Here is a 12,889-nt window from a genome sequence, read left to right on the forward strand (position 1 = left end):
CCATGAGAAAGTTTTTCAGACCGGGCCGCTGATTCAGACGCTGCTCTATGCTGTTTTTGGCCTGAACTCGTAAATCGGCCGGAAAAATTCAGCTCTATGCTGCTTTTGGCCCGAACCGGCCGGAAAAATTCAGCTTCGACGTTTGGATGCACAGAATTTGGGCTCGGAATCGGAATTGCAAATTCGATAGGCCCAATTCGCCTGTTTGGATGGTCACGGAATTTAGGCTTGGAAACTGGACCCAATTTGGGCTCGTCCATCATGTGTAGCGAGATTCCGAGGGGGCGACCTCGGAAACTCCCTGGAATCATAGGTATCGAAGCGGTACGCTTCTTCTCCACAGAAATCACGAGCGAGACCTCTCTTGGCCAGCGACCACGCGTGGACTCGGCGGGCAGCGCGTGCACAGGGAACCCGGCGGCCGGCGGCAGCGCGTAGAGGACCTGGCGGCAGCCCGGGTAAGGAATCCCTTACTTGATGCGTCATCCCGTCCCTAAAACCTCATCCCCATGGATGCCCCTCTCCCTGCCCAGTCCTAACCCTAGATCGCCGGCGGGAGGTTGAACACCGGCGGCGGCCAATTGGGCAGCGAAGATCTGGGCGACTAGGATGTTTGGATAATTCTTTTGATCCGTTTTAATTGCAGATTGGGTGCTTAGCTATCTGTATGTTTATCCACTTGCGAGCTCTGGCCGGAGGAGGATTCACCGTGCAGCCGCGCGGCCGACAGACAGGAGAAAGCCTCCAAGTTTCTCGCCGCTTTCTTCCCCTTGGTTCCTCTAGATCGTGGTTGATTTGTGACATTTTCTGGATGATTGTCCAAACTTAACAAACTATCAAACCACCGTTTGCGCATCCAAACATGAATTGAAATTGAGTGTCACCCTTTGATTCCAAGATCAAATACTATGCACATCCAAACAACATAATTGAAATGGAGGCCATTTCATTTCCATCTTTAGATTTGGAATTTCACTCCATTTCAATTTCAAGACCAAATTCTGTGCATCCAAACACAACTTAATGGTTTTGTTTGGCTTTGTTAGACTTGCTCTAACTGGGTGGATAAATTCGGAGTGGAGTTGTGGCCTCTCGTCCCTCCTGTTTCTTTCCCTGGCGGCTTGTGGTGGAGCGGCGGTGACGACGCGACCCAGCGCAGCGGCGGTGACAGGTACCCTCGCGTGAGTTAGTAGGCTCTCCCCTCTCCCGTTTCTCTATCTTCTCATCTCCTGGCGGTGGCAGAGTCGAGACTCCCGCAGATGAACGGGCGGCGGCGGCTCCGCCCTCCTCTCTCTCTATCCCCGCGCCGGCCGACCCCCTCTGTCTCCAGGCGCGCTGGGTCCCTTGTGCGCTAGCCGCTCCTCTTTCTCTGTCTTCGCTCAAGGCAAGCTGCTGTCTGAAGATGATTTGTTAGCCTGCATCATAACAATTCTTTGTCACTGGCCAGATGAAACTTGGATTTCTAGTGACTTGTATGGAATGGTAGCTCAATGCAACTTTACTAGTTTGTGACAGCTTTAATTTTGAGACTTCGTGACTGCCTCATATGTTCAGACATATGTGTATGTTATTGGTAGCAAAGCGCAGCTGACCTATCCTATAGCCAAAGCATCCGGAGAAGAATTTGGCCTCAATTAGCTAATTAACTCATCTATAACCTACATGTTGAGACCGTAATCAACATAGGAACACAAGTTAGCATTCTCAAAAGAGGCACGTCAGCTCACAGTTACCAGAATTATTAATGTCGACTCATGTGGAAACCAAAATTAGTGCTAGGACAGTAGAATAATCGGAAACAGCTCCGACCTCTGTAGTTGAGCTGAAGGATACATAAGGAAATCTAGGGCAATAGAATTTTCAGTCAGACTTGCTTGAATTTTGTTGCCTAAATTGCATTCAGTGGTCCTAAATCCTGGCCCGGTTTGCAGATTTTTGCAGGAATCGAGCTGCTGAAGTAAGCCGGGTGGTATGGGTGCTGAGGCAGGCAATGGGAAGGAGGAGGCCAAGAAGAAAGTTCTTGAGGGCACCGGTCTGTCCCTCCCAGGCGGCTCCAGCGGCAGCGTGCGCAGCGCCGGCAGCGACTCGCAGCTAAGGCAGATGCTCGACTCCCTCAAATCCTCCAAGTCCCCCGTAAGTGTAGCTGATCCACCCCTTCCAAGTCCGTAGAATTTTGTCGTCTGCAAGCTTATTTTGATTGAACTCTTTGGCTTTGTTGCATTGTAGGCTGTGATCAACTATGGTGCTTCATGGTATGTAACCCTCTTGTCTGTGTACCTTTATTTGTTCTTGACGGTGAGAAGCTTACACTGTAAGCTCTAGCAACTACAAGAATGGTACATCAGTTCTCCTGACTGATTGATGACCAATTTGCACACTCGTGTGCTTGTCTACTTTCCGGTTGAGTTGAGTAATAAGCACTTGTTTCCAGTACTATATGTCCATGTTATGTGATGCTACAGCCATTTCAGGATGTATTACTACATTAGTTTGAACTCTGTATATGTTATCTACATAGCCAACTATGTAAAGTTGTTTCAATTTGTGATTAACTCAACTCATCACTGCTGATTACCCAGGTGCCGTGTTTGCAGTCAGATTCTACCACATTTCTGCAAGTTCAGCAATGAATTCAAGAATCTGACTTTCATTTATGCGCATGTTGATGAATGCCCAGAAACAACTCAGAACATACGATACACTCCTTCCTTCCATTTTTACCGGGATGGAGAAAAGGTGGATGAGATGATTGGTGCAGGAGAAGAGAGGCTGCATGATCGGTTGTGGTTGCATTCATGATAGTCAGGCTTGGACTTGCAACCTTCAGGGACGCTGTCCTCGTGTACTGTTTATTAATGCAGAACATTTTCTATTTTCCAGTCAATCTTGAATCAATCGTGTTTTGCCAAGTCTTGTTTGATACTGAAACTGGAAAGCAAGGATAAGGTTAAGCTGCTCAGCATTCTTGCTAACTTCTCTCTCTGTCAGATGCCGTTTCTGTATTTTTACATTTTGCGGTTTGTTCCTCTCTATTGTCGTTTGTTTGGTGAGCTCATGTAATATCCATGTTTTTTTAGATAAAATGTAATATCCATGTTTGTTGAGCGTGGTCAACTGGCCATGCTTAGTGATGCAAAGTCCTAAATCAAATTGGTTCTCTGTCGAGGCCTTTTGTTTACACCAAAACTGAAAACAAGTTAAATTATATGGGGAAGTAATTGAAAGACGTTAGCATTTCACATTGTGATGTTCATCATGGAAGTGGGTTGTGTTCATTATGGAAGTGGGTTGTTCTGGCATGTCTGAAACGCGTTGCTTGCTGTTTGGATGTGATTGAAATGAACAGTGCTTAATAGGCATCTATTTTTGTTCGTCTATGAAGTAATATTTTCACTTGCAGCGGCATCAGGTAAAAAAAATTAAAACAAGACGACTTGTTTCGCATTTAAGTATCTACATGTACATCAGCTCGACAGAATACTAAAGATACCAAAGAAACTTACATGGGTATTCCATTTGAGAATACTAATGATGCCAAAGAAACTTACATGGGTATTCCATTTGAGAATACTAAAGATACCAAAGAAACTTACATAAGAAACAGTTAAAACATCAGGTTAAAAAAACAAGACGACTTGTTTCACATTTAAGCATCTATACATGTACATCAGCTCAACAGGAGTTATAGCACAATGTCCAGATGAACATCTCAATTCTAAAGAAGCTTCTTCAAGACGAACTGGCAACAATACAAATAATAAGCTTCACGCAATCTTGTGCAGATATTATGCAAATCTGATGAGTCTAACTTGAAATCTATATAAAGGCATCATCAAACAATCCCCGAATATGATGTACGAAATTGGTCTGGGACTATTTGGCACATCTCAGCAGAGGCACCATGCAACTGAACTATCTCCAAGCAGATAGGACAAAGACATCAACTCCATCTGAGCTATATACAGCCAAGCTCCTAAGAGAATTAGTGGCAAGGAATCACAACTGAGCGATTGCGGGGAGAAACTCCCACACTTAACATTGAGGGGCCAGATTTAGCTTTACATGATCTTCTGCATATAATATGCAAATCTGAATGGTCTCAATTGAAATCTAATAATAAAGGCATCATCAAAGCACATCTGAGCAGAGGCTCCATGCAAATGAGTTATCTCCAAGGAGATGTATGATTGAACAACAGACAACAACTCCATTTCAATTATGTACAGCCAGGCTCCTAGAAGAATCAGTACTCAAGGATCACGACTTAGCAAATGTGGGGATTTAGAAACTCCCACTCTCAACTTTGAGGGGCCAGATTTAGTTCTACTGCTATTCCGGTCTGCCTTGATGGAAGCAATTACAGCGTCAGCCCCGGGACCAAGACCTTTCCTGCCAATTAATTTCACACCCAGTTTTTCACAGAGGTAGTGCAGCCTCATTTCATCACCTCCTCTAACTTCTCTTAGCTCCATAGCCTGCTGCCGTGATAGTAATGTGTAAACATAGAGCTGCTGCTGTTGGTTGAAATGTGCCTGCAGCTGCTGAAACAACGATTTGTTTGAGTGGTGCTGCTCCTTTTTCCCACCTTCAGTTGAACTTTTCTTTTGAGGTCCGCCTAGTTCCACCTTCAGAATAGCTGGAGATTTAGGATCAGAAGCTTTTCCACCAAAAATGACAGAAAAGCTCCCGAATTCTAAATCTGGTTGCCTAAACAAGTCTACTAGTAAAGTAGCACAAGCAAGAGCGTTTGTAGATGGGCTCTTTTGTACTTTGGTCTTTGTTACTCGAGCGTTGGCATGGATACTGATGTTAGCAGCCTCTCGTACGCCAGTAATAAAAGCTCCATGCATAGTTGCAGGGTAACGTCTTGTGGTGGCTTCTCCAGCAAAAAACAATCGTCCATCTCCAACACTTTCGGCTAATATGTCATAGTCATCTCCAGATGCTCCAACAGCAACATGTGAATATGAACCTAGACTGAAAGAGTCTGTGCCCCATCTAGTACAAACACTCTGCAGAGGATCTGGTACCTCAACCCCTTGTGGTTCATAGATACCTGCAAAACACAAGGTTCATCTTTTAGAAAGAAACCTTTTTGAGCAGTTCAATTCATTGGCACACCATGATACACAGCTACATATTTCAGTGTAACTACAGAGGTGAATGTAGCAAACAATCTGTTTTAACAAGTCAATTGCTAGAGGCATTGAATAACCTTATACAATCCTTTATTATGTAGCAATGTAAATCTTGATGACAGAAATTATCAAATTAAAGTCTCACCTCTCAGTATCTGAAGAACTGAGCTGACTGCATCAGTTGGAGGCGTGGTTTCAAAGTTGTGGGCAGCTTCACCAGCGACCAATGCCATCAACAATGGACCACCAGCCACTGTTGCATAGCTATAGAAGAGAAAGAACTCCCCTCGGCGACTTGGGTTTTCAGTCAGATGCCCGAAGGTATCAAGGTCAGTGCTCCAGAAAACATGAGGAAACAACATTGCGACCTTGTTCAACAACCCAAAACCTAGCCTGTTAATACTATCAAGCTTCCTCTGTGGCAGCTCAGGTACAAACTTGATACCCCGATTTTTCAGAACACCAAGCGGCACAGTGCAGAGCACCATGTCTCCTTCATAAACCTGCCCACCATTGACTGCCACCTGCACGCCATCCCCTCCATACCGTACAGTGTGCGCTGTCCTCTCGTAAACAATGGGCACATTCTCTGCCAGGGCCTGTACGAGCTTCCCGTTGCCACCAGGCAAGAAGCAGTGATCCCCGCCCATGTCATACGGATCATCCTGGTCCCAGAACGCAAGGCTAAGCCTTGAAGATAACCCTGCATTGGCATACTCCAGATTTGCTATATGCCAATTGAACAGGTTCATCTCCTCCTGTGTGGAGATGCCCCCATCAGATTGCCGCAACGTCTCGAGCGCCGCCCCGAGAGAGATATCCGTGGCCACATCGCCCATGGACGCCCGCAGGTAGCTGGCATTATCAAGAAGCTTGTTATACGTACCCTCCACTTTCTTATCCACCTCTGGATCCACCGGTGACCCGTCCGACCGGTACAGCGGGCACTTGTCTCTGATCTTGTGCATCGGCAAGCCGAGCTGCTTCGCCACGATTCCTAGCGGGTTCCCAAACGTCCCGGTGAGGACGCTGCCGCCGAGGTCGGCAGCAGCCGATCGCCCGCCCCCTTCCATCTTCTTGGTGTACACGCGGCCGCCGCACCGCTTGCGTCCCTCCAAGACGACCACCTTGAACCCGGACGCCAGCAAGTGCCGCGCGGCGGCGAGCCCGGCAAGGCCGGCGCCGACAACGATGACGGTTTCGGGCCTGGTGGGCTCCTTGGGGAGGCGGTCCTTGATGGCCGGGGCGACCCCGAAGTTGACGTGGCCGTGGGAGACGAGGAAGTTGTAGGCGGAGGTGAGGAGGTGGTCGCAGTGGGGCGGGATGAGCGACGCGAGGGCCTCCTTGGCGAGCCATGAGGTGAAGGTCTCGCGCCACCGGGTGAGGATGTGGTTGCGGATGAGGATGTAGTTGACCTGCTCGATGCCGCCCACGTCGGAGACCACCCCGGCCTCGATCTCCTCGTCGGTGAGAGAGTCCGCTGGGAATCCGGCGGTGAGCGCGGTGACGGCCTCCGCGGTCGGTTCCCGGTTGATCACTATGATGTCGTCGGAGGCGGAGGGGGGAACTGCGGGGTTGGGAGCATTAGAGGCGGCCGCCGGGTCGGCCGGGGAGCCGGCTGAGGGGACTTTGCGGCGGAACCCGGTGCGCTTGCGCTTGCTTGGGAAGGCTGGGATGTGGAAGGCAAGGGTGGGGGCGGGAGGCGGAACGGGGTCGGAGTTTGGGGGAAGGGGGGAGGTGGAGGGGAGGGCGGCGCTGGGCAGCTGCTGGTCGGACATGGTCGCCGGCGGCGGCGAGAGTGGCTTCGCCTGTTCGATAAATCTGGGGTTTTCACTGGACGGGACATGGGCACACGGTTGTGCATCTGAGCAGGTGGAAGACGGGAAGGGGGCAAAGCATTGGATCTTACGCCTTCAAGTTTAGGAAACGTAAAGACCTGCACCGGCAGTACCGCTACGGCTGGCAAAATTGTAAAGCTTAGAGAAGCTGTATGATAGTAATATATATGCTTACAAAGAGATAGAGTCATACTGAAATTCATGATAAATCATAGATTAATTAGTACTACATCAAAAAATCGAAAGCGAAGTTTCTGCTAATCTGATCACATCATTCAGCAGAAGGAACAACTAGGAACATCTTCAGTGATTTTACAACAATGAGAAAGTACAGAATGAATGAATGATCAAGCATACTTGATTGCTGAAACTGATGGGGAAGATATGCACATACTGTGTATTGTTGAATTACATGAACCTTCTTGACTGAAATATACAGATATACACTCTGGGAAGTACCACTTTGCAAACTGTACTCCGCCTTACATCGTAGCAGTACTCTTGTCGCCAGCTGTATGGTCTGTCCTCAACATTATAACTTCACTGCTATTAGTATGTGATGGCAAGCCATATGCAACCGAGAAGGGATCCATGAAAACACCGAAGAATGCGATCAGTGGATCCGCGCGTGCACTGTCGACACATAGCTTCAGGTATCGAGCTTCGACGGCTGGGAACTGTAGCAGCCTCTTGTATCCAATTGTCGTGCCTTCGAGAATCGTTTGCCACAGTTCACCCACCAGGATGTCCACATGAAACTCGATCACACGCTGTCCCATCTGGATAGGCTCCTGGAGCTGGAGCACGTTGAAGGAAGCAGATCGCTTGAGGTCGAACAGCATTTCCCAGCTCGCCTGCCCTTCCTGTGGTGCCCAGTAGGAGTGTATGCCATCTTGAAGCACATTGGAGGGTGCAAACTGAAGATTGTCCAGCCCACCGCGCACACTGCTTGCGCTAACAGTCGCATTGGCAGCGAAATTCTGAGAGAAAATTGTCCGCCGAATCTCAGTGAATTCCTGAAGGACTTGCGTATCTTCGTCAGAGATGAGCCCGGATGTATTGGGAGGAACGTTCAATATGAGGAGACAGTTTCTACCAACTGATTTGTAGTATATGTCAAGCAGAGTTGTAGCACTTTTTGGTTTCTCTGAAGCATGCCAGAACCAGCCTGGCCTGATAGAAACATCACATTCTGCAGGAACCCAGTCTTCCCCATAAAGATCCCCACTGCGTGAGTATCTGGCAATAAATATGCCAGTCAATAGATTAATAAATTTCTAAAATAAATATACTTCTCAATGATGAGCAAACTCCTCTTTCATTAAACATCCATCAAAACCAGAACACGAGATCTCAATTCAAAAATGCCATAGAGGTATAGACTTTACAAATGCATGTGCTAAACTTCTAACTACAGGTTATTTCATGCCAATCACGGTCAATCGTTGCTACACGTAAGTAAATGAATCATGTCTGGATTGTGTTTGCTTTGCTAGTAGACTTTGCAGTAGGTACGTTTTGGTCCACACTAATAAGTTCTTTTAACTGCCTGATGCCATGAATGGACAAGATAGCTGCAGTATTTATTTAGATCAAATATTATCATTAGCTGTCCGTTTAGAGGTTATCAGTAAATACTTTGAAAGGTCAATAGCTGCTCAGCATAGGTTTTCATTGCAAATAGTGGGAGGTGCTAGTACAACTGTAGTATGGTACTGTTAAGGAAAGATGCACAGTCTACTGAAACTATGAAATGTGTTTTAAGTAGTTCTTTTAAAGTTTATGTGGTCTAAGTAGTAGTGACTATAGTAAGAGGTAAAGTCGGTAAACAGCTATCTCATTCCAGATCAATATTTACACTACAGTACTGCATTTTTCCTCAGGTGAAACAGAGAAAAGTTGGAAGCACCGTGAAGGTTTAAATTAGATTTGTCTCCTAATAAATGAGAAGACCATACTCCTTGATTTTTTTTAGAAGCATGGTGTTCCGCTAGTTTGTCAAGAATGCGAAATCCCTTCGCAAGCAAATATATCAAAATTTTAAGTCAAACAATAGGTTAAGATCTCATCCATGCTAGGATCTTTAATACAGGTAAATAAAATGACCTGTGTGATTGTAAGCTGGGTGATAAAGCTAATGTGCCATATGTGTTTTACTGTTTTGACTAAATATTTTTTTTTATACAAATAAGTACTCCCCTGTTCCATATTAGTTGTCGCTGGTTTAGTACAATAAAGGGAGTACAATACAGTGGTACAGAATTAACAGTAAATTTTCACAAATTTTCCAGTTGAACAAGACTAAGTTACTTACTCAGCAACGATGCCCCCAATTGTCACGTCACTTTTGTTGAAAGGAGACCAACAAGTACGGCCCGCAACCCCTGCTTCGTCTCCGACCCATCTAGTATCTGGTCCAGCATCTGAGAAGATAACAACCCTTCGCTGGAGCTGATGGATAAGTGCAAACCAGGCATCAAACATGTAATGCATTTCCGTGTCGTCCCCCTTTGCACCATCAAGCCAAACTTCTACGACATCTCCATAACTGAACATGTAAAGGCAGAATATTAAACAGAGTATATAATATAAAGTTATAAACAATGTTCGCCACAAAACAAATGGACATAATCCACACACTCTGCAATGCAGGTAACAAATTAGGGGATTGTGTGTATTTCCCTGAATCGAAATCAATGCGTGAAGCAAAGAACTAAAGGCACAAGTACCAAATCTTTATCATCACATAGATAAAGTGCAGTGACTTTCACCACACCAAGGAACACAAGAGGTTAACTTTATCTTTTCATTCGGCACCACAATAAGCACAGAGTACTCCCGACACAAGAACCGATACTACAACTTTCTGTAAAGGAGCAAGGCTATTTTATTTTCCGAGTTTTCACTCCAAATTCACATCAAGATCCAAGGTCTCCACGACCTGCATGCTGAATTCAGTAGTTCATCTTCAACAACACCAAACAAGAATGTAGCAAAGATAACCCTGTAATTCGAGACGCACGAATTAACACACCTGGTGAGCAATTCCGTCATTTGGCCCATGTAGTGCTCATTGTACGCGACGGTGTCGCCGTACACCGGCTCGTGCCGGTCCCATGGCGAGAGGTACAGGCCTAGCCCGATCCCCTCCGCGCGCACGGCGGCCGAGAGCTCGCCGACGACGTCCCCCGCCCCGTCCCGCCACGGCGAGGCGGCCACCGAGTAATCCGTTAGCGCCGACGGCCAGAGGCAGAACCCGTCGTGGTGCTTGGCCGTGAGCACCACGCGCCCGAACCCTCCCTCCGCCGCGACGCGCGCCCACTGGCCGGCGTCGAGCGCGGACGGCGCGAACACGGCGGGATCGGCGTGGCCAGTGCCCCACTCGGAGTCCGTGAAGGTGTTGGGCCCGAAGTGGATGAAGAGGGCCATCTCGGAGAGCTGCCACTGGAGCTGCGCGTAGGAAGGGACGGGCAGGACCGGGAGAGGAGGCGGCGTCGCTGCGACGGCAGCGGCGCCATGGCCGCGCAGGAGTAGGTGGAGGTGAACTGCTAACACAACGAGGAGAGTTGACATTTTTTTAGAAAGACAGTGTTCAGTGCAGGATTGACTGGAAATGCTTTGAACTGAACAAATGTGAGTTTTCCCATTTTTCCTTCTTCTTTTTTAGATCGTTTTGCCTTTCTTTTTCCCTCAGTCACTGGCGGCTAGGCCAAAATGTTTCTTTGAGCAACTCTGGCACATATATCTAGAGCCTTGTTTGTCGGAAACTAATGTAGTTCAGGCTACTACATATATGTCTTTTCTGGAAAAAATTAAAACAAAATATTAGAGTTCAAAACAAATTGAAAAAATCTATATGTTGACAATAAGGTATTTTACCAACGTTTAAAATGTTAACTCGTCAAAGCTTGTATTCTGGGCCACACGAAAATGTCAAAATCTGTTAATTTTTGGAGGTTTCAAAATTTGTGATGTTCACTGCTTCAGATTTCCACTTTTGTTATTTTTACACAGCCTATAATATAATGTATTTTGAGTAAAAATTTGCATTTGTATAATACATCAGTACCTACGTCTAGCATTTTTTTTCAATTTTTGGTGAAACCTTAAAATACTGTTTCAAATTTTTCAAAAAAAGACTTACATGTAGCCCGAGCTACAAAACGCCGCACTCCTTGTTTACTTCTAATTTGAAGTGTATTCAAGGTAATTGGAAGAGATTATTGTGGATCCCAAAAAGCCCTTAATATTTTCCCATTTTCCTTCTTCTTTTTCGAATAACGGTAGGAGAGCTGTTGTGTTCATTGCATTAGAAGAAAAAGGTACAGAGACCAAAAGCTGCTCAGTTTATTAAAGAAAACCGAGCGAAAACCTTTACATCAACAAAAGCACCGCTAAACATAAAAGGGCGCCAGGAAGGCTAGGAGCGAAACAAACAGAAAAGCACACCACCGGGGCAAGCAGCGTCACCGAACATCATCCATCGTGCTTACGATGGGACGACTTCGACTTCATTGCAACAACACCAAGGTCAATTCAATCATGTCGCATCGATCACATTTGCCACGAGCTTGTTCGTCGGCTTCAACAACACCAGAGAGAGAAGACATAACCGAAGGGAGGCGGCATGTGCCGCTCCGGTCTTGAGAGGGCGGAAAACAGGACTCGTCTGACGCCGTCTGCATGTCGAGAGTGCTCTTGCTATCGCCACCACGGGGCAACCCCACGATCACCACAGACTCCAAGAACGTCCGCCATTGTTAGTGCCCGGCCAACCGCTTGACCGCAGTCCAGGTGCTCCCATCAGTACTAAGTCTCCAAAACGATGCTTCCAACGAAGTCGCGACATCGAGGATGCCGCCATCGCCAATCCGACAAGCGGATTTAGGTTTTCACCCAAAGACAAGGCCAAAGAGTGGGAGAGGTGCACGATCTCCTTCAACAAGGCAAACGACACCCAACAGTGACGTCATCATGAGCATTGACGGAAGTCGAGCAAGATTTTCATCCGGAGAATCGCGCACCTTGTCGGAACCTGAGTTCCTGGCACACCTCAGTCACACCCGACCACTCCACATACCTCGCCGGAGCACCATCAAAAAGACGCCTTCATGACCAGCACCCCGCCGGCAACCAAGAGTCTGTGTGCACCGCACCTACTTCCAGCCGTCAACCAGGCAGCTTGCAAACTGCCTCAGCCGCCGGGCCCCAAATCTGGAGCAAGGACCGCTTGGCCAGCCGCTCGAACAGGAGCCCGCGCCGGAGCAGTGCATCGCGCCACCACGGAAAGGTTGCGGCCCGGGCTGCCCAGATCTGGCCCAATCAGGCCCGCGCGGCCAGGCGCAAAGCATCACACCAGATCCCGCACATGCCGACCTCCATCGCGTCGCGCCGCGTCCCGTCCAACTTCCGCACCGACGCCCGCTTGGGTCGAGGCCGTTCACACCCGTGCCGGCGCCGTCCGCGCCGAGCAGCAGCCTCGCTTCGATGGCCACCGCCATCGTAGCCCCGGGCCGCCGCCTCGGCGCCCAACCGCTCTGACGCCTGCGTGAGCGCGGCTGGCCTCGCCGCACCAACGGCCGCTTGGCCGCAGTCGGCCTCGCCCGCACCGACGCCCGCTTGGGCGCGGCCGGCTTCACCCGCATCAATCGCCGCTTGGGCTCAGCCTGCGTCATCGAAGGAGAAGCAGCTTGCACCGTCGCTACGGGAAGAAGACCCGCCGCCACCGGCCACCGCACGGGCTTTGCCCGGCGGCATCCACCAGCGGCGGCGGGGGAGGACCCAGGGGGAGGGGGCGGCTAGGTGGTGCTGGTCTGGGGCTCCGCCCGAGCCGCTCCAGGAGGAGCGACGCGGGGGCTATGGGTGTTTTCTTGCTGGCAGGAAAGTTGCTCCGAGGCCTTGAGCTCCAAAGTC

At 48.4% G+C, this 12,889-nt stretch overlaps 3 protein-coding genes across 5 annotated transcripts; 1 reads left to right on the plus strand and 2 right to left on the minus strand.

The window, feature by feature from the left end:
• The first annotated feature begins 320 nt into the window (after nt 1–320).
• On the plus strand, nt 321–2,972 carry LOC127335958 (thioredoxin-like 3-3). 3 transcript variants are annotated; one of them, XM_051362697.2, is made up of 5 exons: nt 339–458; nt 1,047–1,171; nt 1,932–2,133; nt 2,227–2,252; nt 2,580–2,972. In XM_051362697.2, the coding sequence occupies exons 3-5, from the start codon at nt 1,972–1,974 to the stop codon at nt 2,797–2,799; spliced, it is 408 nt and encodes a 135-aa protein (XP_051218657.1). In that variant the 5' UTR covers nt 339–458; nt 1,047–1,171; nt 1,932–1,971; the 3' UTR covers nt 2,800–2,972. The 3 variants fall into 3 exon arrangements, with proteins under 3 accessions (XP_051218658.1, XP_051218657.1, XP_071682767.1); XM_051362698.2 differs by lacking the exon at nt 1,047–1,171 and having other exon boundaries at nt 321–458; XM_071826666.1 differs by lacking the exon at nt 339–458 and having other exon boundaries at nt 1,067–1,181.
• Nucleotides 2,973–3,416: 444 nt separating this feature from the next.
• Nucleotides 3,417–6,997, minus strand: LOC139836160 (lysine-specific histone demethylase 1 homolog 3). The gene is made up of 2 exons (XM_071826667.1): nt 5,284–6,997; nt 3,417–5,056 (listed from the first exon to the last, which is right to left on the minus strand). Exons 1-2 carry the CDS (start codon nt 6,914–6,916, stop codon nt 4,251–4,253), a joined length of 2,439 nt encoding a protein of 812 aa, XP_071682768.1. The 5' UTR covers nt 6,917–6,997; the 3' UTR covers nt 3,417–4,250.
• Nucleotides 6,998–7,272: 275 nt separating this feature from the next.
• On the minus strand, nt 7,273–10,568 carry LOC127335957 (putative alpha-L-fucosidase 1). The gene is made up of 3 exons (XM_051362695.2): nt 10,011–10,568; nt 9,291–9,524; nt 7,273–8,215 (listed from the first exon to the last, which is right to left on the minus strand). The coding sequence occupies exons 1-3, from the start codon at nt 10,547–10,549 to the stop codon at nt 7,459–7,461; spliced, it is 1,530 nt and encodes a 509-aa protein (XP_051218655.2). The 5' UTR covers nt 10,550–10,568; the 3' UTR covers nt 7,273–7,458.
• Nucleotides 10,569–12,889: the final 2,321 nt, after the last annotated feature.

This window comes from Lolium perenne, chromosome 2, assembly GCF_019359855.2.
Source record: "Lolium perenne isolate Kyuss_39 chromosome 2, Kyuss_2.0, whole genome shotgun sequence".
Lineage (NCBI taxonomy): Eukaryota > Viridiplantae > Streptophyta > Magnoliopsida > Poales > Poaceae > Lolium > Lolium perenne.